This window comes from Canis aureus, chromosome 16 (genome assembly GCF_053574225.1).
Source record: "Canis aureus isolate CA01 chromosome 16, VMU_Caureus_v.1.0, whole genome shotgun sequence".
NCBI lineage: Eukaryota > Metazoa > Chordata > Mammalia > Carnivora > Canidae > Canis > Canis aureus.
The window spans coordinates 9,577,272-9,603,923 of NC_135626.1; the positions used below are offsets into that span (position 1 = coordinate 9,577,272).

General features: G+C 48.2%; 1 protein-coding gene across 7 annotated transcripts in view; it reads right to left on the bottom strand.

The window, feature by feature from the left end:
* AK8 (adenylate kinase 8) overlaps positions 1-26,652 on the bottom strand; it is a 127,760-nt gene that overhangs the window by 75,498 nt on the left and 25,610 nt on the right. For all 7 annotated transcript variants that reach the window (XM_077851216.1, XM_077851217.1, XM_077851215.1 and 4 more), the window contains 4 exons: positions 7,136-7,217; positions 6,542-6,613; positions 5,356-5,556; positions 1,933-2,064 (listed from right to left, as the gene is read on the bottom strand). In XM_077851216.1, the coding sequence (XP_077707342.1) occupies positions 1,933-2,064; positions 5,356-5,556; positions 6,542-6,613; positions 7,136-7,217 (487 nt within the window). The remainder of the gene's footprint in view (positions 1-1,932; positions 2,065-5,355; positions 5,557-6,541; positions 6,614-7,135; positions 7,218-26,652) is intronic.

The following is a 26,652-nucleotide window of genomic DNA, read 5'->3' on the forward strand; positions in this document are numbered from 1 at the left end:
GCCATGGGGGAGCAGGCAGTCCTGGAAGCTCTGGGTACAGACAGGCCTCTGCAGAGAAACCGCTGTGAACAGCGCCATGCTTGGCTCTGCCAACTGGAGGTCCCACAGGTCGGTGTACTGAATTCTAGTGATTTCTTGTACTTATCAAGAATGCATTTGAGAAATGTGAAGTTTCTTTCTTTTTTTTTTTTTTTAAAGATTTTATTTATTTATTTGAGAGAGAGAGAGCACAAGCCAGGGAGAAGGGCTGAGCAGGGAGCCCAACATGGGGATCCATCCCCGGACCCTGGAATCATGACCTGAGCTGAAGGCGACGCTTCACCCACTGAACCACCCAGGCACCCCACTATGAACTTTCTGAGCTCAACTACCGGGGAAAAAAAAGCCCCCCAGTGGCTCTTCAGCTATAAAGCAGAAACCATGTTGAGCTTTCTTATTTTCATTTCTGGAAGAAATCTAGGCATATAATTTCATTTCTCGTGACTGGTACTCAGAAAACAACATAAACTTAAAAATGCTTTTCTTGAATGACTGCTTGTATGAACAAAACACAACACAGTGATTGTGACTAAAATAAGGCCGTGTGCTGTGTTAAGGTATTGTGTGGAGGCTTTTAGGGGCGCCCTCCACTCCTGCTCCTCCTATGGCCAGACTTCCTGCCCTTGGTGCCACAGCCCCCTCCATAAACATGTGGGTGCAGCCACAAGCAGTCTGGGGCTCACTCCTCCCACAAGAGCCACTACCAGAGCTGCAAAGTCTGCCTTATAAAACTTCAAGAGGTAAAACCAAAAGAAGGAATTACCTAAATAATGCAGTTAATCAACAACAACAACAAACCATCCATACAAGCAAAAGCATTTTTCATCCTGAGGCCTTGAGATTATTTCTCCATACTAATCGAATCAGAGTCCTACTATTTAGTATTTTTACAAGACTATTAGTGAGACTATTTTTCTTTACTAATCAGAATAATTGCTCACTTCCCTAGCTTTATTTCATGGGTACGATTTTTGTTACTGATTCCTGACTAATCTGTCCATCGCTCTCGGATTTTATATTGGAGGAGGCCCATCTGAAAAGCATTTTTCTTTCAAAGCCTGATCCTTCTAGGGTGGTACATATATATCTGTGCATGTTTGTACATGCATATATTTGTATGGTGTATCTGCAGAATTTGGAGGTATATATATGCATATTTTTATATTTGGGGTGCAGGGATCTTTTTTTCTTCATAACCAGAGGTAACTCAGGCTTGTGGAGCATTCACTGGAAGTTATGTCGGTGGTGACATGGTGACAGCAGTTCTTGTGCTCCCTGCAGCCGCCCTGTGTGTCTGCTCTGACTCTTCCTCCTTTCTGGCTTCATCTTCCTGAAGGCGGCTGGCTCCTGAGACTGCCTGGGACCACCTCAGGACAGGCCTGGAGAAACTGATTTCAATCTTTTCTCTCCTCCTGGTAAAATATTTATTGAAACTACACAAGCAAGAAGTCTATGTCTGGTTCAGAAACTGTTTGCCTGTGAAAACATTGACCTGGGTTCGGGGAGCCAAATGGGACTGGAGAAAATAAATCAACAGCAGCTCCAGATTATACAAGGGCTGTGGCTTCCAGGGAGGCCACGGGGGCTGGAGGAAGTGCCCGTGGTGCAAAGCACAAAATAGCCACTGCTTCGAAGGCTAGAACGAACAATGACTGGAAAATGTGCTGGCTCTTGGGGCTGCGGACACCTTTTTATTGGTTAATGCTTTTATTGGCCATATTCTTTGTGAGGAACAAAAGCCATCCCTGTAAAGATGGAATATCTGAAGGCTGTTGACAGCAGAGAGCGAGAAAGAGAAGCGATTTTGCTCCTCACCACCCTCATAAGGCCAGAAAGCTCAGGAAGGCAGTGGGCGGGAGAAGGCTCTGGAAACAGCATGGCCAGGGCACTCACCGTTGACGAGGCCATACTTCTGGGCCAGGAGGGCAGCCTGCAGACTCTTCCCACTGCCCATGGGCCCGAAAAGCAGCACCCGTGGGGTGAATGGGGCATTTGATCGATGGTTGGTTTGGACATAGGTCAGAGCTGGAAAGAGAGGATATGAGGATAGTAAACTCAGATCATAAAGAAAGGAAACTGGCTTACAGAACCGGTATGCGGGCTCTTTGAACAGCAGGGATTCTTTCTCTCATTTACAGCTCCAGGAAACCCTCCGTGTGGCTGCTAGTGGCCACGGGGTGAGGCTACAGGGAAGGGGAAAGATTTCTGCTTCAGGCCTGGGCATGAAGATGGAGGGGGCAGTGGATCCACAGAAGCCACTCTCTGAGCCTGTCCACCCTACAGTTCCTCTAGGACACCTGCCTTTCCCTCCTGGTTGAAGGGAGGCTGGGTGTGCTGCTGGGGTGAACTGGCATCCTGGTCCCAGGACACAGGACACATACTTGATAGGTTGGGATGTTTCCAAACTGAATCTGGGCTGAGCCTCCAGCCTGAATGAAGCCCAGGACCAGGCCAGTCTCCCAGTGTCAGATGTAGACTTTGATTGATAAATGCATCAGGCCTTGCACATGGGGACTTCTAAAGGACTCAGGAATTGGTAGAGAATAATTTCAGCTGTGCTCCAGTGACACCAACTTTGTTGGGAGTCTCCAAAGAGGCAGTGATCAAATAGGTCCCAGGAGTAGGCAGATTCAGCTGCTTGCCTGGCCCATGGCATGCCCTGGCATTTGATGAACAAGGAAGTAGGGACATGGGGCCAGTGTCCCCAACACTGAGGCAACTGCACCATGGAGGGCACTAGATGACAACATCAAACCAGGTCCCCCTGACCTGAGCACGGAGGATGCACTGAGAGCAGTTGAGGAGGCTGTTACAGGCAGCCACTTGGAACCTGCTGAGGCCAGGAGCCGGCACCAGCTCTCCAGTGGCTGACATCAAAACAGGGGCTCCCTCCCCAGCCTCACCTCCTGCCAGGGACCCAGAGCATCTTGCACAAGGTCAGCATGGCCCTCTAATGGCTGTCCTGCCTTCAGTGGGTTCTGCCCCAGTAAGGGGCTGAGCCACCATGCCACCTTCAGGGACCTAGTGCCCCTGAATCAAGAGACAGGTGCTGCAGGGTTTGCCAACCTCGCCCTCGCAATATTTTGGGCATATCCACCAGGTGCCAGTAGCACAACTCCAAGTTGTGACAACAAATCTCTCCAGACGTTGCCAAATGTCCCCAGGGTGGGAAAAGGGGGGCAAATGAGAAGCCCTGTGCTGTTCACTGTATGAATTTTGACCTTTCAAATCTTTGTAGGATTTTTTTTAAATTGGAAGGATCATTATAAATATCGCAATTCCCCTCGTTTTTAGAACTAAAGGTACAGGTAAGTTAATCGACTATCTTAAAGGTTGCGTTATTCATCATTGTCATCGTAATATCATACACACCAGCTCGTGGGAACCGCTAGGCAAAATACTCTGAGGACATGCTCTTACTCGGTTGGTGCACATTCCCACGAGAGATGTATTATTCTTGCTCCGTTTTACAGAGAGCTGGCAGGGCTGGGAGGGCTCTTATGAACCTGCTGCCTGGGTAACATTTTCTGCCCCTGAGAATAAGCTGGAGGAAGCCATACAAGCAAACCCCTCCATCCTCAGAACTGCCATGATCCAGCACATCTGAAATGCACAAACACTACAGGCAAAGCAGCCTGCTTACAAATGATGCTTAATTTACAGTAAATAACTAAGTTAATTAGAAGTAATGATCCCCCAGACAGTCTCAACATCTAATTATTCTTTTTAAAAATATGTGGTTGCTGGATGCACTGCAGAGAGATTAAAAAAACAACACAGAGAGAATTTTGCATTCCAATTTTCAATTTATCTGTCTGCATTATTAATTAATAATAATTAATATGCAGACACTCACATTTTTATTTACAATTCCAGGCATGAATTCTTTATGAATGATCATATGAACTTTTAAATTTAATTAAGTAATTTGGAGGTAATTAATGTGTAAATTCAGAATCATGCCATAAGATAAATGTTGTGGTTGTTTATCTTCAGAGCGCAGCGTTTGCTACTAAAGACCCTTCCGAGATGCAAAAATCACTGGAAAACTGTAGGGTATCCACAGCCTGGCTTGTTTCAACATAGAGATGTCTGCTAGACATCCCCCCACCAGGTGACTGAGCTGTGCCAACCTTGGGCTCTCAGGAAAGTGAAGTCCACCAGCAGGTGGGGGCTGGGGGCTCAGAAGCATCTCCCCACCACAACACAACTTTTCTTAAAGAGATTTGAGACAATATACCAAAAAGGGCTGTTGTTAACCATCAAGTATCTTAGATACCCATGCTGGCATTTTTATTGTGTCATTTACCTGGCATTGCATAGGAGGGGATAATTTGATGTAGAGACAATTATAAATTATAATTCGGTTGCCCTGGGATCTCATCATTCTAACTTTCCTTGGCCTTTCTGGACAGGATGTGGAGTCCCAATAGCAATGATGCCTGACACTTATGAGCACTCCTCTGCACCAGCTGCCAGACTCATGGCTGTGGATACGTGATCTGCAGAATCCCCATGTAATCCTCACCCAAGTCTGGGAGGAAGACATGATTTTTGTTCCCATTTTAGGGATGACAAAATTGAGGCCCAGAGGGGTAAAAGAGTTGCCAGAGACCGCACAGCTGATGTGTAGTGGAGATGAGATTTAAACACGAGGCTCCTGGCTCCCCACCCCATCCCACCTCTCACACACACATGCACCTGCTCCAGCCACTTTCTGTGAGCCTTTGCTACTGCTCCAACAACAGTGCAGTACCAGGCGTGGGGCTGCTTACCCTTGCTTTATTTTATTTTTATTTTTTTAGAAGATTTTATTTATTTATTCATGACAGACACAGAGAGAGAGGGAGGCAGAGACACAGGCAGAGGGAGAAGCAGGCTCCATGCAGGGAGCCTGACGTGGGACTCAATCCTGGGTCTCCAGGATCACACCTGGGCTGAAGGAGGCACTAAACCCCTGGGCCACCAGGGCTGCCCTTAACCTTGCTTTAAATGGAATCATGACCCCCAAGTTGCATTGCAGGTTTGGGTGATACTTTTTTGTGGCGGAGTGGGTTCTGTTCATACGTTTGTATTTTAATTTTTATAAATTTTCTCTTCCTTCTCCCTCACCCCCAAGGTAAAACTTGCTCCCACACTCCTCTCACCAGAGTACAGAACCTCACCCAGGGTCTCCGAGCAGGGAACCTGGGCCATCCGTGACTTGATTCCCAGGGTCTCAGACACAGCCTGGTCACTGGCATCGCTGCCATATTAAGTGACACTGGGATGAGGAGGGTCGAAGTGCATGCGGGACCCACTGCCATCTGTGTTTACCCTGGTAGAAGACGTCCACACATGGCTGGTCGGCATTGATGACTTTCAGGATTTTGGGGTAAGCCGGGAGGATCCTGATGATGTTCCTGTGATACTCCAGCAGTTTCTGTGCTGTCTCCAGCTCTGAGATGCCCCCCGGCACCACCAGCCGGTTCTGAATTTCAGATTCGGGGGGCCAGTCAAAGGTGGTGTGATAAATCTCTGCAAGGGGGAGACGTACAGGGTTAGACTCACACACCCAGGGGTTGCCAAGGCCAGCACTGCATCTGGCCGGTGTGAAATCCACAGCCTGTGTGAATCCTAGGCATATTCATTCACCCTAAACTGTGCAGGATACACTTTGGTCTGGTGCTGCTCCTATGTCTCTATTAACAATAACAAAAGGATGAGGGGGTGCCTGGGTGGCTCTGTCAGTTGAGCAACCAACTCTTGCTTTCCACTCAGGTTGTGATCTCAGGGTCATGGCATCAGGCCTTGCGTTGGGCCCTGAGCTCAGCAGAGTCTGCTCAGGATTCTTTCTCCCTCTGCCCCTCCCACTTGTGCTCTCTTTCTCTCTCTCTCAAATAAATAAATCCTATAATAATAATAATAATAATAATAATAATAATAGTAACAAACAGATGAGGATTTTTGGCACCAGGAAGCGTGGCTGTGGCTCCTGAGTGCTCACCCCCACGGGCATCCTGCACACGCTTGTCCTCATGGCAATCAGATCACAAGGTAGATCTCACCCACGTACAGGAAAGAAAACTGAGTCTTGGCAACGTTGGGCAGCTCATCCCACATCACACAGATGGAAAGGGGTGAGGCCAGGGTCTATGAACCCTGGTCTGTCTGCTGCCAAAGCCTCAGGCCAGAGGTCAAGGGCTCCGGGCCCCTGCTGAACTGCCTGGTCTTTGGGAGCTGAAACCCATCTCCACACTAACAGGGCTCCTCCTTTCAGCCTCTGGGGCCTCAACTCCTGCTCTGCTGGGGTTCATCATATCCCAAGTGACCTCCCGCTCCGAGTCCAGCCTGCAGCATCTGAGCCTGTGCTCGCCTACGCGGCCTCCATGTGGCCCTCTGCTGGTGCCCCGAGTGGAGAAGGGCTCCATAGATGGTGGTTGGGACTGTTCCTTGGATAATCATCAATCACAGATCGCCTCTGAAACTCCATGGGGCAGGGGTAGGGGTGGAGATGTCATACCTCCTGTTTGAGGGTCGATTCTCTTCCCCAGGTTTCTCTCAATCAGGACAGTGTCTGGAGCGCTCAGAGCAACTGGATGGAGAAGGACAACAGCACAACTGACATGTCAGGTAGCAGGTCCCAAACATTTGGATCTCATGGGCCAATAGCTTGTCTTATGTCTCTCTTGCTGGGTAACAACACTAACACAACACCCACCCCCACCCCTGAGAATCCCTCCGAGAGATCTTCAGTCTCAGGACAGCAGACAGCCCACACTTGAACATCTCATCTAACAATTTTCACTGTAATGCTCTTGTGCAGAATGTTCTTGCCATATTTTGGATTATTTCCTAAAGAAAGTTTCTCAGAAATGGGATTCCTGCAACAAGGAACCACCAGGGCCAAAGCAAAACCCCCTTTCTCTAAGAGCAATCCCTGAAGACCTTTAGCTTTGTGAAAAATTCAACTGTGCTGTCCTCCTCTTTCCTGCTGGGTCTTGGATGGTATGGGGCTGAGAGTGGGCACCAGGAACCAGCAACACAGAGCAGGGTCCTCACTCCTGAGGTCTGGGGACTGCAGCTCTGGTGGGAGGGCCCTTCGCAAGCTACTCACTGACATGTCTGGGGGTGATCCCGATGGTCTGGATCATCAGGGCCTGCTCCCGAGTTGCAGGGATGCCATCCAGAATCCAGCCCTAGACAGAGAATTTGGAAAGGTGCTTATCTACATTTATTTTTTAGATTTTTTTTTTTTTTGGAATTCTAAAAGGAGCAATATAGCTTTATAGAAAAACTAGAACTTTAAGGACAAAAAAAGTAAATGTTTCTGACAGCCACATCAGAACTTAACAAGTATATTCCTATTGTTACATCCCCTTCTGAGTCTTATATTTATGACTAGAATCACGACATACATATTTTATGTCCTGATTTTTTCCATCACACATTATGGCTACCAAAACACTTTCTCATATCGGCACGCCTCTGCATTGCCATTATTTTCAGTGTCTATACAATGTCCTACCAGTGAGCATGCCACAGTCACTTAGCCACACCCCATGATGGAACATTTCAACTGCTAATAATTCTTGTGATCATAAATAATGCTGTGATTAACAGTTATGTGCATATGGCTTTTTCCATCTCGTGGATTATTTCATAAAGAGAGTTTCTTGGATGGGGGATCCTGGGAGGAGGAACCAATTGAGTCAAAACAAAACCCTACTCTCTTAAGAAGAGGCACCAAAACTTGGAGCTTTAAGAGACCTGGGCTTGGGGTGCCTGGGTGGTTCAGTTGGTTAAGCTTCTGCCTTAGACTCAGGTCATGATCCCAGGGTCCTGGGATCGAGTCCCACATCAGCTCCATGTTCAGTGGGGAATCTGCTTCTCCCTCTCCCTCTGCCCCTCCCCCCACTTGCTCTCTCTTGCTCCCAAGTAAAATCTTTTAAAATAATAGTTTAAAAAATTTTTAAAAATTTGTTCTTCCAAGTAGGCAGCAAAAATATTTTGCAAGTTCAAACTAGAAATTCTGCCAAGCAAGTTCAAAATTAGAAATTCTGCTAAAATTTTGGAATGACATTAAATGTATCAATGTATGAAGAACTGACACTTTCACAACATCAGTATCTTCCCTTCCCATTTGTGTAAGTTGATTTTTTTTTTATATCCCTCAGCAAAGTTCACATCAAACAATTTCTAAAGTCCTTTCAAGTCCCAGGAGTCTAGAGTTACACACACACACTTTTTAATGGTTTATATTTGATGTCCAGATTATTAGGTAAAGTGAGCTCTGGAAGGTGAAATAAAGCAGCTGTTTCAGGCCTTCCCTCTGCTGCAAGGCACTTGGGTGACCATCCCAGAAGCTGCAGTTTCTGACACTGGTTCCCTCACCATAGACCTTTCCCTGGAGTCATTGGGAGAACTTGGTTGCTTTGAGGTCAGACAATGGACCTATAGGGATGAACTCAGATTGAAGCTCATTTAAAACCCGGAACATCTAATTTATAGAACACCTGTATTCCTAAAAAAGGAACTAACCAGAAAAGGGCCTGCATTTCTTCAATATTAAAATATTTAGGTTCCAACGTCCTCCACTGACAGTTAAAAAAAAAAAAAAGACTAAACAAATTTACAGAGTAAAGAGTGTTGGAAAAATTAGGCATGCTTTCATTAATTTCTTAAATTATGCAGGAAAACGCGCAGCCTACGGAACCTTGGTTTCTAGAACTAATGAAGCAAAAGTGCAAAATAATTCTTAACAGCCTTTTGCTCCCTCAAGTCCTTGTTATAGCCAGCCTGGAGCTGGGCTGTTGCTCTTAAGAAGAGCAAACACCTACAGATGTGCTCACCACCAGAGGAGCTGGGAGGCAAGGCATCTGAGAGCTCCCGCTCGCAGCTCTGGAAGCCCAACCAAAATTTTCTGAACTTTAGCTATGTTCAGACCCCCTTATTTTTTCTCTATTTGGAGGGAGGGGCTGGGAGCTCACCAATTGCTTCTTCTAGTATAGGGGCTAGGGATTATTTCGAGTTCCTTTTTTGAAGCTGAAAGAAGGTTGGAACTCCGTCTCCACTCAGCACCAAGAAAAGACCTCTGCTTTTAATATTGCATTAAGGAGCAATCATTATAATCTCGCCCATAAATTGCAGCTGTATCAGTATGTGGTCCAAAGCTTTTAGAACTATTCAGGGGAACAGCTCTCACCGACTTCTCGCTGGAGAAAGCGGGCCTTCCAATTACACAGGAAAAGTGCAGCAAAATGAGGAACATCTCCCTAATTAGCCTAGCCCCACTGGTGCGTCATTCTGGTGTGGATGTGAAATTTTCAAAAGAGGCAAGGGAGGGGGGTGTTCTGAAGTGAATCCCAGGCCACTGGCTCTCCAGGGTTGCTCTTTCAGACTCAAGGGGATGTGTGATCACCCAGGCAGTAAGGTCCCTAAGGGACCCCTTAGGGCAGCACTCATGCCCCATTAGTACAGCCTCGTGCTTGGTGGGAAAGGCAGCCATGGAGACCCCTCATCTCCACATGGGCCCAAGCCAGTTCTCCTGGGAAGGGAGGGTAGTAACCAAGGCCACTGCAGCAGGCAGCATAGGTCCTGGGGCATCCTTAAGGTGGAGGTACCAGGCTTTGTGCTCGGAAAAGATCCTCCTTCCCAGAACTCTTGCATTTACAGAGGTGCTGTGCAACTACCCTGTGCAACTACCCAGTGGCAGAATGGACGGCTCTTTCCAGGGGAAACGACAGTGTTGGTTGGGAGCAAGTTAATGGCTGCAAAATCTGGCAAAGCAAGGAGTCATAAATCAGTAAATAGCACCCAGCCAGTGCCATGATGGGACACTCGTTAGGTTCATGGGTCTGACTACCAGGAGTGGCTGGATGCGGAGGTATCAGTCAATCCCTAATTAGAATACATTATCCATCTTCCTGACACTTCAGTGAAATGTCTATTCCACTCTGGAGCCGTAGCTTTGTTCAGAGCAGGTTAATTGATATTCTGATGCCTTCGCTCGCCATACCCCCGTGGCTTGGTTCTGTTTTATCACACATCAAAAAGGCCGTATGCTCAGGGCACTCCACGCACCAGGGCAGAGCTGGAGTTCTGCACAGCTGCGAGGGGTACGGGATCACAGGAGGGACAAGCACCGAGCAGATGTCACAGATGAAAAAAAGGGAAAGAACGCAGCCAGCCAGCCTAGGGAACTTGGCGAGGCCCAGAAGAGCACGGCCCAACGCGGAGCGGGCTGTCCTGCTCTGTGTGAACACTGGCCTTTCCTGCCCTCCTGACTATTATTAAAGCACAATTAGCAGCTTCACGCAGTAAAACTCTTGCCCTCTGGGTCCTCTGCCTTTCTGATGCATTGCTCCTGGTCTCCTCCCCTCTCTTCTGAAGACCAGAGTGGGGGGTGCTTCCCCTGGGATGCCCCTTCCCTGGCTCCCAGCTCCAACTGCAGATGCGGGAAGCTCCACAGCAGACGTTCCCTGGAGCTGAATGCTGATTGCTCACAGTCCTGAGGGGGTGATCTGAGGCTGAAGATTTGGACTTGGTGAATCAGATCCACTCAGCTCAAGTCTGAACCAGGGGAAGTATCATGAGACGCACCCAGACCCACCAGCCATCTCTCTTCTTTCTAATGAAGTGCTCTGTGATTTCCCAACATATAAAAGAAAGGAAAAAAGAAGAGAGAGATTACCAGCCAGAAAGAAATGCAACTGAAAAGGTCGATTTGGCAAACTGATGTGTTGTAAAGGTGATCTGTGAGAACAAGGAGGCTCTTTTTATACCCAAAAGTTGACATCAGATTGCCCCAGTATCAATTCCTTTGGCTTATACAAGCCCTGGACACCGTAGCCTACCATATAATCTTAGGATGCCTTCGTATCCAATTCATCTGAAAGATGACCAACAAGAATTTTTATTTCAAAGTTTAACTAACCTTAAACAATATGTAACACCTGCTGGGACTCCTGACCACACTCAAGTATATGAGTATAGCAGAATCCTTAGGATGGAAGCACCAGGCTTAGCGCTCAAAAAAGATCATCCTTCCCAGAGCTCTTGCATTTATAGAGGTGCTATGCAACTACCCAGTTGCAGAATGGACTCTACTTTCAAGGAGAAACTGCAGTTTTGGTTGAGAGGAAGTTAATGGCTGTAAATTCTGGCAAGGCAAGAAGTCATAAATCAGTAAATAGGATCAGGCCAGGGCCATGATGGGAAGGGGCTGTTTCTTAACTTGCTCCTACGCACGGGCTCTGCCACCAACAGGGTGTGCCCTGGGCTCTACTTGGCCTTCTGCGCACACCCTGGCAGTAACGCACATGCTCAGAACAGGCTGAGCACGCTGAGTGACTCCTCTCAAAAACCAACTGTGCTGAGCCCCACTCTTGCTCATCAGCGACACAAGTGTGGCACTCCATACACACATGCAGATCCAGGACAGTTGGTATTCCTAGGTTTGCAGGTTAAAAGCCTAGCAAGCTTTTAACTGTTAAAATTTGGCACACATAGATAGGAATGTTCCCGAATAGCTAAAAATATACAGATATATTTTCAAGTCAAATTCACGTTAAATGTCATTGGTGCCCCCCCGAAACTGCTCTGCAGAGGAAAACCCAGTCTGAAGACCACCCTGTTCTGTCCACAGATGGACCAATCCTGTCCCATCTCCAAGGCTGGGATGACACCAAGATAGCCCCCTGCGGAGACAACACACTTCCTGGGGTAATGTCTCATTCTCAGGTTCAGACACAGTGGCTCTGGTTGGAAATGAATGACGTGGGGAATCCAACAACATTCCTCCCTAACATTTCATAGCATGTCTGTGGTGTGCTCCCACCTCTTCAGAAATAGGACTTGCCCTTTAGGGTGTCAGATTATCTGCTGGTGAAAAGCAGGGGCTTTGGAATCCGCTGTGCCATCACCAATTGGGTAACTTCCAACTGGTCACCTCAAAGCCTCTGGCCTTGTTCTCCTTACCTGAAAAGTAGGGCAATAACCACAGTCTAGCCCATACCTGTTGGGGTATTTAAATAAGAACCCTAAGTCAGGGGCACCTGGGTGGCTCAGTGGTTGAGCATCAGGCTCAGGGCGTGATCCTGGGGTCCTAGGATCAAGTCCCATATCAGACTCCCTGCAGGAAGCCTGCTTCTCCCTCTGCCTATGTTTCTGCCTCTCCCTTTGTGTCTCTCATGAATAAATAAATATTTTTTTTAAAAAAAGGACCCTACGGAAACACCCACAAAACAAGCAACAAAGAAGAGAAAGATGAACTAGGCTCTTTTTCTCTACCTACTTGCAAGAAGGAATCCTATTTAAGTTTATAGAACTTTTAAAAAATATTTTTATAGGTTTTATTTACTTATTTATTTGGAAGAGAGAGAGAGTGGGCACATGAGAGCTCGAGTCAGGGAAAAGGCAGAGGGAGAGAGAAAGAATCTCAAGCAGACTCCCCACTGAGCATGGAACCTCATGTGAGGTTCAATCTCATGACCCAGAGATTACGACCTGAGCCTAAATCAAGAGTCAGATGCTCAACTGACAGCCACCCAAGTGTTCCTTTCTTAAAGATTTTATTGTTAAGTAATCTCTACACCCAACGTGGCGCTTGAACCCATGACCCCAAGATCAAGAGTTGCACGCTCCACTGACCAAGCCAGCAGGGCAGCCCAAGTTTGTAGAACTTAATATGAAGGATTCATTTAGAAAGGCAGTCTCTTGGAAAGAGGAATAACTGGCATTCCAGATAGGAACTGAGGAGAGCTTTCCAATTAAAGAGGACTTGGAGAAGACAAGTTTGGATTAGAACGAGGGGGGTCTGGTGAGTGGCCTCGGCTACAGTGGACCTGCTCCAGAGTGCTCAGGGTCATTTGCCATTGCCTGGGCAGCTTGCTCCTCTGGAAATGGGCAGGAGCCACAGGGGCCAGTCAGAGTCCAGCAGGTGGGTAAACAGTCATCATGTTGTTACAGCTGGGTAAGATCCATCCATTCATTCACACACAAACCCATCTATCTGGATATTAATTCGTTGGGGTGTTTATCCACCACCCTGTGTGGTACACTGTGCTTCCATATTAGCAGGTCAGTGCCTGCACCTGGGGGGTGAACTGTCACCCACCGCCCCAAGTCTGCCTCGCTCAGCTCCTTTCTACCTGGCCCCTTGACCTGGGCAAGGTGCTGAATGTTCTCTGTGAACCAAGAGGAATGGACCAGGTGACTTATAAGCAAGGAACTGTTAAGATTCATGGCCTACCCAATACATTTCAAGAGTGACTGGCACATTATTAATAATCATGCAGGAGAAACAGGCAACAATAGGATGAGCGACAGGCCTGCCTCTGATGCTCTTCAAACACTGTGACATCATTTCCTTCCCACTATGCAGCTTGCTTCTCCTACACAATTCTTCCCTGAAATCAGGGAAAGAAGGGGGGACCCCCTCGGGGCAGCAGGAACAGTCTGAGGGAGGGGCTGACAAGGAGCCTAGTCTGATCGACAATTAAAACGACCCCTCGCTGAGGAATTCCCAAGTACGGCCCACGGGCCAAGTGCTGCATCCGAGTTTGGGGACCGATGCTGGATGAGCACCTGGCCTCGTCCTCAGAAGCCACAGTGTCCCCCGTCCACAGACCCCAAGTGGCTCCTCAGACCTCACTCCTCCCTCCCTGTGTCAGGTCCACTGAGCCAGGCACAGGCCCAAACCAAGGCAGCCAGCCCTCGTTCCTGTCTCCCCTCAAACTGGAGCTCTCCCCTCACCCTGGGGCCCCCATGCTGCCCATCCTAGCCCCGGGCAGGGAAAGCACTGGCCATAGATGGCACTGTGGCTGGGTGCAAATCTTGGCTGTAACCAATGACCCCACCCCGAGTCTCACTGCCTTTGTCTGTGCAGTGGGAACAGTAAGACCACCCACGAGAAAATCACTGAAATGACTGCATGAGGTCATTGATAACAAGCGTGATGGTCAAATACCTGGCCCCAAGGAGGTGCTTCACACACACACACACACACACACACACACACACACACACCCGCTACTTTCTCTCTCCTACCAGCAATCGGGATGTTAGGGCAGCCACATTTCCACAAGACTTAGAAAGGCAGAATCCACGAGAAGAATGACTTTACGAAGCTGTGACGCCAGGTCCCAAAAGGCAGGCAGTGCCCTGTGCAACAATGGGCCACACCTCCACAAAGAGCAGCTGTCCCTCCAGATTCCCACCCCATTCCCAGTGGGTGCAGCCTCCTCTGTCCTTCTGTCCCCCATGTATTGGGTCACTTCCTCGAGAAAGCACCCTCCCACCCTTACTTATTACTTCTCTCCCAGTCAACAGGGCCTTCTCCCTCGGCCCACTGCCCTACGGACATCACCAGGAGGCTGGGACCACTGCTCACATCTTCCTCTCATCTCTGGCCACAATCTTCTACTTCCAGAGATTAGACCCCCTTCAGCAACTCCAGGAAAAGCCCAACCTAACCAACTAGTGCAAGGGAAAATGTGAGAACATCTTTTATGTCTACAGAGAATGAGAATTTTCACCAGGCTCAATAGTAGTGAATGCCCCCAAGTCTCAGTAAATACAAGGCATACCACAGAAACACATACTTGCTCTTGTATTCTAATATTCTGATGTACAGTTAATGTTATAGGTAGTCTGTTAATAATCAAAGTTGGAGGTAGTGAACATGTTACAGATTATAGCTAAAAACCACCCATGTGACTTTCCACATGTCTTTCAAATCCTACTGACTGATGCTATTAAGCCAGATGGGGACCCCGGGACCCCCACCCACCAGCTGTGCGACTACTTGCTGTCTGCAAAACAGGCATAGCAGCGAGCGCCTGCCCTTGCTGGCGTTTGGGGCTGGGCGCGACAATGCACATGAACAGCTAGCACCGTGTCTGGCAGGTGAGGGTGCCAGGGAAGTGGAGGTGCTCAGCGTGTGTTCCAGCCTCCGGCACACAGCATGCTGCTCATAGTGGGCAGCTCCCTGAGGAACCAAGCAGTTAAGAGCTTAGGAATGAGGGCATAAAGAGCTGCCAGCATCTCCTCTACCCCCCTGGCCAGAATTTCCAGCTCTCAGGAAGCAGGTCTCTGTTCCACCTCTGAACGGGCGCTCCACCCACCCCAGGCAACATGCTGGTGGCTCCAAATTCAGCCCTGTTTCCAGCGTCACCAGGCCTCTCAATACTCTCTGCCGGTTCCAAAGTTATGGCTGCTCAAACATCAGCCTCAGTGCTGCATTCCATCACCTGGTTTTCCTCCCGACTACAGCGAGACGGATCGTCATATGCACCTGCCACCCACAGAGCACCCGGTGCTGCTGCTCTGCGTGCACACAGCTGGGCCCCACAGGCCCCACATCATACCAACCGGCCAACCAACCAGCCACGGCCTCAGACGAGGGGCCAGAAACACCCTCAGATGAGGGATCCCTGAGGGTGTACTCACCAGCTCCCTCCGAGCCCTGCCTCACCGTGATGCATGCCTTAAGTTTGCTGAGTGGAGGCCAGACCGCCCCTCCAACGCCCTGCAATCCTAACTGTGTCTGTGTTAGAGGAACACACAGCCCCGGGCCTCCGCAGAGCTGTTGATCAATAAAACCGTGCTCCTCAGAGGATGTGCATGACATCCATAAACCTGAGAGTGTCAAAACAATGGTAAGAAAATCCTGTGTTCCTCCCGTCAGAGGATGAAAGGTGGGTGATGAATGCCAGCCCGATGGCGCCGCGAAGAGAAGTAAAACAAACAGCTGGTGGTTCTGCGGCCCAGACTCAAGCTCCTTGGCTCTGCCAGCATTTCCACTATAAATACTGACTCCCGTTACAGGCAGGGAAGTATAAATCTGTGCCTAAAAAGGGGAGAAAGGAAAAGACTCCAGAAACCTGCCAAGTGCATTTTAAACTTCAGGTTCTGGTTGAAAACCTGTCGTAATATTCCCTCCTCTCTTACCAAATAACCGAGAGCCTCCAGTACAGTAAATGAGCTAAAAAAAAAAAAAAAAAAAAAAAAAAAAAAAAAAGGTCATCCTGGCAACACAAAGTATCATTTTGCATTTTGTGTGCAGTGCACATCCCCCACCCCACCCAGTGCTGGACCCTCTTGCAGCAAGTGCCACAGACCTTCTCCTTGACTGAGAACTTGAGTGTGGTCAGCATTTGCCAGACTGAAGTCTGGCTTCTGATTATGACACTCTTTCTTTAGCCCAGGGAGGGAGATGATGTGCAGCCAGATACTTTGAATGTGATGGACTTCTGGAAGGTCTGTTTTCCTTTAGGTAATGCACACCCACTTTTGGATCCACAGGGAAGGTTTCTGACACTGCAACCTCCTTTGCAGCCAGAGGGAGGATGGTAGCATAGGCCCTCCACCTGCAGCATTGACCCCCCCCCTACCTGCAGCACTGATCCCCCACCTGCAGGAATGACCCTCCATCTATAGCACTCAGTCCCCCACCTGCAGCACTGACCTCCCACCTGCAGCACTGACACCCACCCCCACCTGCAGCACTCAGCCCCCAACCTGTAGCACTAAGCCACATGCCCATGAAAGGGGGCACTGCTTCCCTTGTTCCGGTTCATCCCCAACATGACTGCAAATGCGTCTTGGCACACAGTAGGTGCCCATAAGTCTTAGTTGACACCTTCATGGGACAGTTGTGTGGCTCCCATCAGAAAATGCCTCAGAGCTTGGCACCAGGTCTGGAACCTACCATGTGCCCCTAAGTGCTGGCAGTCATTTGTATCTTTATCTTGATGGACTGATTCTGCTGCCTGTGCTTGGAGATTGTTTTTTATTCCTCCTGCCTCCTACTACAGCAAGACCACAGGCCTGGTGAGTTGGGGGGCAAGGTGATATTTTTTGAGCTCACTGATGCCGATGCCTGTTTACATCCTATGTGGCTAACCACACATCTTGGCGGACAGGTTCTGGTTTCCACTCCAGGCATTTGGTGGGGGTCTAGGAAGACCTAACTGACTGCTGGAGATTGGCAGAGCTGGCAAGAACTCAGAGACCTGGGTGCAGACAGGGGTGGTGCCCCCTCAGGTTCCCCTTGGGCGGGGCTCCAAGCATCGTGGTTTGGGATGCTGGGACACGGAACACGGTTGAGGAGAGCACTGATAGCCAGCTGAGCACCAAGGGGGCCAGTTCCTGCCTCGCTCACAGAGATCCCTGCCCAACAACCCAAAGAAGCCCTCAAGGGGAGTGGGCTCTGTGTGCTTGGCTTCTGCTTGGCCTCATGCTCTGCCACCTACCGAGCTCGTCCTCACCTCCAGACCGCTAGAACTCCATCCCAAGTGGAAGCTCACAGAATCAAAGAAACACCAAGGCACATGGACAGAAGTAGAGACAGACTCCAGCTGCTTTTTAAATTTCATTGGTTTGTTCCCTTGGGCCCTACATTTAAAAGGCTGCTAATTCTCATCCATGCGGGCTGTGTGGACGCTACAGAACTCACTCGAGTAATGACTCCGATGGCATGCTGTGCCAGCGGGTCATGCACTGACCCCAGAAGTACACGGGACTCCACTGCCCATACACAGTCTGTTTTCACCCGCTCAACTTACATGGGAAAGTGTCTTCACCCTGCCTAAGTGGACCTCAGAGCCAGGTGCAGTGCTGTGCACTTGCTTGTATGATCTCATTAAATAGGGAAAGCCAGCCAACCCCATGGACCCTGGAGTGCACGCAGCCTGCCTGCGGCTACATGGAGCCCCACACAGAGATGTGCCAAGGCCTGGGAAGCTCTTCCCACTGGGTCCCTGCTGTCTTCTTCCTAGCTGCTGCCCACCAGCCCAGACATGCCAGGGACATCTCTGGCTGGCAGAGGTGGACACGAGCCATCTGCGGAGCCTATAAATCATATCTCTGATACACAGGGGCCTCTGCCTTTTCCTGGGTGATAAACTCCCACTGTCTGACAGGCCATGGTAATTGAGTACAAGGCTTTCCTTCTCCACCACACAGCTGGGGTACAAAGGTGACCATACATCAAACATTTCTTCTTTTTCTCTTAGCTGGATATTTTCTGGCCCATGACATTCCAACTTAGTCTGGTTCTGGTGACACAAAAGTGCCTTTGTCAAAGGGCCCGGCATGACAGGACAGAGACCCCGGCCAAACCTGGGCCTGGAAGAACCTCAGTGGGGCAGTGGCCACAGTGCCCTGCTGTCCCGGCTGCTGGTCCTCGACTTTAGTGAAGTCTCTTCTTCCATCTGGGCCTCAGTTTCTCCTTCTGTAAAAGGTTTTAGGTAGGATGATTTCTAAAGATGATATTAAAAAAAAACTGATGTGGGATCCCTGGGTGGCGCAGCGGTTTGGCGCCTGCCTTTGGCCCAGGGCGCGATCCTGGAGACCCGGGATCGAATCCAGTGCATGGAGCCTGCTTCTCCCTCTGCCTATGTCTCTGCCTCTCTCTCTTTCTCTCTCTGTGACTATCATAAATAAAAATAAAAAATTAAAAAAAAAAAACTGATGTAAGATGAGTTAGAATTCCTTCACAAGGCACGGTCACTTTTACGATATGCCTTCATTTAATATTTTAAAACCCAGTGTCTGGGTGGCTGGTCCTTGTTACAGTTGATTAAAGAGATGATGAGAGAGGACACAGGAAGTCTTGGCACAAGGCACCATGATCAAATTGGAAGATGGTTCGCAAAACCTTAAACCCTGGGGTCTCAGGGCACAAAGGCTATCCTTGAACCTGTCAAGCTGTGGGGGACTGAGACCAAAGGGGGACCTTGAAAGCACTGACAATGGAAAACAATTTTAAGATTGGAATGTTTGGGTGGGTCAGTGGCTGAGCATCTGCCTTTGGCCCGGGGTGTGATCCTGGAGTCCTGGGATCAAGTCCCACATCAGGCTTCCTGCATGGAGTCTGTTTCTCCCTCTGCCTGTGTCTCTGCCTCTCTCCCTCTCTCCCTCTCTCTCTCTCTCTCTCTGTCTCTCATGAATAAATAAAATCTTTTAAAAATAAATAAAATTAACAAAATATTTTAAAAAAAGAAAACAATTTAACAATTTTAAGATGTGATGAGGAAAGTCACTAAATAGGTCTCCACAGGTTACATAAAGCCATGCCAGGGCAACAATCAAAATATCTTCCCCAGAGAAGTCTTAGGACAAACATGCTTCTGTTGTCGAAACCATAGTTAGGATGTTTGGACTCGATTGCATAGTCACATTATATTTTAAGCACCTTCTCCTCCTTGGGCCAATAATGAGTGAGGACAGGACTTCATCGCCCTGGTGGTATCATCTGGGGAATCATCAAAATGGGGAATCATCAAAATGGTGTTCTCTCATTCATAAATGTCATAAATATTTCCCGAGCCTGGCATCTATGCCAGGCACCACGTGAAGAGCTGGGGGTCCTACACTGATTGGGACAGATGGGATCCCTCCTCCCACACTGTCACTGTGAGGGTCCAGAGGAACAGGAGAACAAGAGGTCACGAAGACGTGTAACAGGGCACCCAGCCACCCTGCGGCTCAGCGAGCTCAGAGGCCTCCTTGAGGGAGTGACTCTATCCTGGGACTAAGGAATGAGGAGCAACTGCCCCGCTGTGGAATGGGGATCTCAGGCAGTGAGAAGAGAATGTGTGTATCAGTTTTCTATTGCTGTGTAACAAATTCACAGTGTTTGTAGCTTAAATAGCACATTTATTAGCTCAGTTTCTGTGGAGTAGAAGTCTGAGCACTTATCTGGGTTCTCTGCCGAGGGTTCTCTGCCGAGGTCTCAGAGGACAGCAACCAAGGGGGCAGGGTGCGGGCTGCATTCTTATCTGGAGGCTTGACAGAGGAGGGAATCTGCTTCCTTGTTCATTCAGGCTGTTGGCAGAAGCCCTTTCTGTGCTGCTGCATGACTGAGGGCTCTGGTTTCTCGCTGGCTGGAGGCTGCACACTCGGGCCTCTCCCATATGGCAGCTTACTTGTCACGCCAGTAAGGAGACTCTCTCTCCAGTCCACTCAATGTCTGGAGTCTAGGTAGTGTAACATCACCATAGGAGTGACCTGTCCTCACCTCTGCCCTCTTCTGTTGGTTCTGTGCTCACTTGGGGAGAGAGGCAGACACAAAGTGTGGGCACCAGGGGTGGAAAACCACTGTGAGTCCTTCCCCTGCAGTGTGCAGAGGTCCTGAGAGGCACCTCACAGGTGACACCAGAGCAGGTATGAAGGGCAGTGGGCACAAGGAGACAGAGGGATGGTGCTGGGCAGCAGGCAGGCCCAGGCCTCCAGAGCTTTAAGGATGGACACCAAGAAGGGTGGGAAACATTGAAGTTTCTTGGCAGTGGAGGGCACTGTTATATTTGTTTGAAAAACACAAACACTTCTGTAGGCATAAAATATAAACATTTTTCTGAGAGGTATTCTTACAAGGGAGTGTTAACATTAGTTGCCTCCTGGAAGGGGGCAGGTGGCTGGGGAGGCAGGAGGGTGAGGGGTATTGGGCACCTCTTGAACGCTGAACCATATGAATGTATTGTGGTCAAGAAATAAAGTCATTCATTTTATTTTAAGCAGTTCCCAAGGTGGCAATAGGAAGAAGGGGCCAGCAAGAAAGCAGGGTGGCTGCAAGGATGGATCAGGGCTGGAGGAAGGAAATGGACCTCAGTAATCCAAACTGTGAGAGCAAATGTGACTCCAGAGAAGTAAGACTTAGCATCTCTCTAACATTAGAGCCTTTTCCTTTCTAATTTCCTGAACTCACCGCCGCCTCACTTCTTAGCTTCCCTCTGCCCTTAGAGACGTGGTCTGGAGAGCTTTTGGACTTCAAGACCTTGGCTGTCCCTAAAGAAAGGCCATGGGTCTCTGACAGGTAGAGAACACCTCCTTTTCATCATCCCAATACAAAGCGCTAATTTCTCTTTCTCTAACACATTTGATGGTCACTTCAAAGAAATTCTTCAAAGAGATTGCATTAGACCAAAAAAAAAAAAAAAAAAAAGGAAAAGAGAAGAAAAAAACCTCTGACATTAACTACAGAATCCTGATGGGTTATGATTGCATTACTTTTCCCTGAACGCTATTCCCTGCTTCCTTTTTGTGCTCTAAATTACCAATTCTAGTCCCTGTGTAGCTAAATAATAATAATTACCATATAAATGAATATGCATATGTGTCATTTTTCTCCCTAAAAGCAAGAAAGCCTGTTTATTTTGGATGAGGGTTTGTTTTGTTTCTGAACAACCAAAGCACATAATTAGGAACCTCACCTCTTGCTCTTGAAATCCTGTCTCCACCGGGAAGAGATGAAAAAGGTACTGGATGCCCCTTGAAGCTCAGAAGAAATTTAAAACAAATTAAAGGAGATATTTCTTTGCTCTGCAGGTAACAATGGCTTGGACAAGATCAGAATCAGAATGTAAGGCCAGAAGGGGCTTCAAAGCTGAAGCCAAGCCTGTCCTTTTACAGACAGGGAACCGAGGCCTCTTGAAGAGAAGTACTCCCTGGAGGAACACAGTATGCATTGGTGAGACAAGAACAGAGCTGCCAAAAGCATGACTTCGCATTCGCATTTCTGTTCTGGGGACTGACTGTGGGACCTTGAGCAGGACACACGACCTCTGAAAGTCTCAGATTCTGCATCCCTAAACACAGTGAGGGCAGTACCTCCCCCACCGGGCTGCTGTCAAGATGAATGAGGCCTTGGATGTGGCCCTCTACTCTATGTACCCATCAGTGGTCCCCATCAATGGTATAACGACTATAGCCCCAATGCACAGGGCCCTGGGTCCACAGCACAGAAGGGGATTATGCCAACAGTCTGAATGAGCAAGGAAGCAGATTCCCTCCTCTGTCAAGCCTCCAGATAAGAATGCAGCCCGCACCCTGCCCCCTTGGTCCACTGTGCAGTGGACAAGATGCCAGGCCAGGTGCCCCAAGTCCTTGGAGTCCAGACAATATCTAACCACCATCATCAGCATAGTAATAATGAAATGGTCACTAATCTCATTATAATACTAAATATATAGTATTAAATCAACCAAGAGTATTAATTATAATGTAGTCATATAGTATTACAGTATAACTAGTAATAATATCATTTACTATATAATGAATTAACACTAATAAATATTATTACCATCTTTTTTTAAAGATTTATACTTATTTATTTGACAGAGAGAGAGAGTACGAGCAGGGGGAGAGGCAGAGGGAGAGGGAGAAGCAGGGAGCCCAATGCGGGGCTCAATTCCAGGACCCTAGGATGATGACCTGAGCTGAAGGCAAATGCTTTACTGACTAAGCCACCCAGGTGCCCCTATTATTACCATCTTGATGGTGGTACCTGTTGGAAAGGACCAGGGACACCTGGTCTCACACTCTGTCCATACCACAGGTACACAGGGCAGAGAGGCTGAGTGGACTAAACTTTTAGATAAACTCAAGAAGGTCCATAGTAGTTAAATGCACATTTCAGAGACTATTCTAGGTCACCAATGGCAAGGTTGGGATGTCTAGCTGAAATCAGAGAACCACCATCTTAATTCCAGAAATGATGACTTAGTGACTTACAGAGATTTTAAAAAAATTACATTAACAAACTAGCCCAGTCCAGCTAGATCCGGTATCTGGATCCAGTGCCTGGATCTCTGATGCATGAGTTCAAGGCAGTTTCTCTCCCCTGTGGAATGTACCCAATGACCCAACCCCATGATTCCACACCTCTGAATTCCAGGCTAAATGCTTACGCACAGAAAATGCAATAATTTATAAAAATCGCTTACACAAAATAACACTGTTCTGTATGTCTTAAGGCTGGGTTATGTAAAGATGGGTAAAGCCTGGCCTGAAACCAAGAGAAGGGTCTGAGTCTAGAAACTGGGTTCGCACACATGCCTGCTGGACTCAGCACCTTTCTTGTTCCTGTGGTCAGCTGGGCTGGGGTTCTGGGCCTCTCCGGTACCAAGGCAGCCAGCAAAAGCCAACATTTGACCTATGAGCAGAACAGCCAGGACACAGCAGTTCTGGCTCGAACACCTGGATCATGAGATGGTTTGGCATTGTGTCTTACAAGGAAATCTGAACTAGGGCTTGGGGAGATCCTACTGCCTTTGGTGACACCAAGATGGACCATGGAGCTACCCCCCTGGGATGGTAGCTTGGCCCAGGGCAATAATCCTCATACTCCTCAGGGCAAGTAAGATTCCCGGGGCAGGAACTGAAGAGTTACTGTGTTTAGAGCCACAACGAACTGAGCTGACAGCCCCGGTTCCAGGAGCTCTTCAGCATACTGAATTTGAATTAGTAAGCAAGGCTGTGCCTGCCTGGCTCCACTTTTTTTTTTTTTTTTTTTAAGATTTTATTTTTAAGTAATCTCTATACCCAACATGGGGCTCAAACTCATGATCCCAAGTTCAAAAGTCACATGTTGTACTGATTGAGCCAGCCAGGTGCCTCCTGGTTCTGCTTTTAAATGCAGCCCCCATCCAGCTGGCAGGTTCCAGTCTGGGCAACTTGGGTAAACTCATTCCAAAGGAGGAACACCCAATATTTGGCCAAATGGGACCAGCACTGCTCTAAACAGTAGAGAAGCATCTTAGCAAAGAGAAGAGAAGCAGACCTGAATGCTTTCAGCCTAGTGATCTGCAATGCAAGAGTTTAATTTGACTTGGCAAATTCATAATCAATTATGGATTAAGGCATAGAGCGTTTTGTACGGGAAAGTGCAGGCCTGTTTCCAGTCACTTAGGAGGTTCTCCCCTCCCTCTTTATTTCTGACAAATGACTGTACCTGCATGTCCCAGATAAAAGAGAGGAAATCTTCAAAAGAGTGATCAATTGATAGGTCAGTTTTAAGAAGAGTTGATTAGAGCTTGGTTGAACTGAGTATGGAGGGGAGCTCATGCCTCATTCTGCCTGCCAACCCCTCTGCCTAAGACAGACCCTCTGCAGACCACCTTGGCCCCATCTCTGGAGGTTTCTGGAACAACCTGACTCTCCTGGCCCGGTTAGCGGCCCTCACGGCCCTTCTCACAGCTGGCCCTGCTTTGGTCATGCAAGGCTGTCTCCAGCTGCAGATGGTAAGCTCAAGACCAATAAAGTTTTATTGGAACAAACCATGTCCTTTCATCTATGTATCATGTGTGGCTGCTTTCACATTACATCAGAGTTGAGTAGTTGCAACAGGAGACCACATGGCCCACAAAGCCCAGAACAGTTACCATCTGGCCTTTACAGAGAACATTTGCTACTCCCAATTTAGAATGGCCTCTGAATTTTGGGCCCTGGCCTGGCCTGGATGGTGAGAGACCATCAGCATATTGAACAACCTGAGGTTGAAGGAAAACACACTGTTTAGACCAGACTTTGAAACCCAGACTGCAGCTTAGCTGTAGCTGTACCATGATTTACTCACAGGGCTGAGGACCATGCAGACCAAGCCTGTGAGAATCACTACTCCATCACCAGCACTCTGGAAAGATACATGGGGATCTTCCCAGATTTGGACCTCTCAGTGAATTTTGAAGCAAGAGAGAGAGAGGGAGAGTGTGTGTGTGTACATACTTGTGAATGTTAGAACAGCGCAAGCATACAAGCTGTGGTTCTGGGCAGGATGAAGTCTGCACAGCCTGCCCTCTCATGCCCACCAAAAGCAGCTCTGATGCACGGACAGCACACGCAGGGCAGCTATGTGAGGAATCAGAAAAATAGACAGTAGTCTACTAAGGTGAATTGGGAAAGAAGACCAGAATTCAAAATACCACCAAACCAGCTCTCCTGGCCTGGTCTTCAGGCAGCCTTGAGACCCAGCAGTAGGTGGCAGGTAGAGACCGAGAGAAGCCCAAGAGGCACCCTGTCATCTGGCTTGTGCAGCGGGAGAGGAGGCTCCTGACACTCAGGACAGTGGGGGAGATTTCCATGAGTTTTTCTTTGCCACTTTCTTGTACCCCAGCCTCCAGGTAATTGTGCTGCTGCGGCAGTGACACAGGGTGGCCATAGGTGCCTGCAACCCTGCAGTCAGCAGAGAAGAGAGCCAAGCCTCATTCATTTTTCCTCTCTCCACCCTCCTGCCACTTGGCCCCAGTTGCAGAGGCAGTCACAGGAAGCCTGTGGCAGAGTGGGACAAATAAAGTACCAGCTTTCTGGCCAGAGGATCAAAAGGAGCAACACTGACAAACTGGAAGCTCCCACGGAAATGGAAGAGAGAGCAGTGCAGGCAAGCAACCAAGTGAAAGTGTTTATGGACTTGTGGGCTTCCCCTCAAGTTGTATGGACAAGGGTCTGATGCCAGGCAGCGTTCTAAAGACATGGCGAGATGAAGTACAGCACAGACCACTACCCAGGCCCTACTGAGTGGTATACATAGCACAGAGCTGCAGAGCGCTGCACAGCACTTGCAAAGGCTGGGAAGACAGGAGTAAGATGGGAATCACAACAAAGCAAAATGGGAACCACAGCACAGAGAAGGTGGCTGGCACCTGTGGCCTGAGCCCAAATCGTCTGTGAAGACAAAAATGCCAACATCTACCATAGGATTTAAACAACAGCTGGAGTCTCACAACAATATGAAAAATGTCCGGGATATAAAATCATGTAAAAAAAAAAAATAAATAAAATAAAATAAAATAAAATAAAATAAAATAAAATAAAATAAAATAAAATAAAATAAAATAAATCATGTAACACAAGGACAGCCAGGAAAACCTCAACTCATGGGGAAAAGACATCACCACTTGTGTGACTTGGTTGTGAGAGTTACCAAAGACTCTGAAGCAGCTGGGGTTTTAAAGCAGGCTCCAGGGGATCCCTGGGTGGCTCAGCGGTTTAGCACCTGCCTTCGACCCAGGGCGTGATCCTGGAGTCCCAGGATCGAGTCCCACATTAGGCTCCCTGCATAGAGCCTGCTTCTCCCTCTGCCTGTGTCTCTACCTCTCTCTCTCTCTGTGTCTCTCATCAATGAATAAATAAAATCTTAAAAAAAATGTTTAAAAAAAATAAATAAAGCAGGCTCCATGCCCAGTGTGGAGCTCCATGTGGGGCTTGAACTCAAGACCCTGAAATCAAGACCTGAGCTGAGATCAAAAGTCAAATGTTTAACCAACCGAGCCACCCAGGTGCCCTACTGAAGCAGCTGGTATTAAAACATAATAATAACAACAGAGCTCAAACAAGTAATGAATGGACAAAAAGAAAGTCTCAGAAACAGAAGACAGCAAGAAGAACCAAATGAATTTTGAAAACTGAGAAACATGGCCATCCAAATTAAAAGCTCACCGATGGGCCCAACAGGAGAACAGAGACAAGGGAAGGCAGGCCTCAGTGGGCCTCAAGATGCTTCAACCCACATTACCCAAACCATGGCAGAGGGGAAGGAAACAGAGGATGGGGACTCAGTGACCATGGGCGTACCATAGGCCTGGTGCTCATGGCCCTGGAGCCTCAGGAGATGGGGGAGAGGACGGTGCAGAAACTATTTGAGGAGATAATGGCTGAAAACTGCCCAAGTTTGGAGAAAAATTTAAACTTGTAAATTCAAGGAACTTAACAAACCCTCAAAAGAATAAATCCAAAGAAATGCATGCCAGACATATGGTGATTAATCTGCTGGAAACCAGGAGCCAGGAGAACAATCTTGGAGAAAGCCTTGGGGTTGGGAGGGGGGGTGAGGGAAAGGGACGCACTACTGGGCGG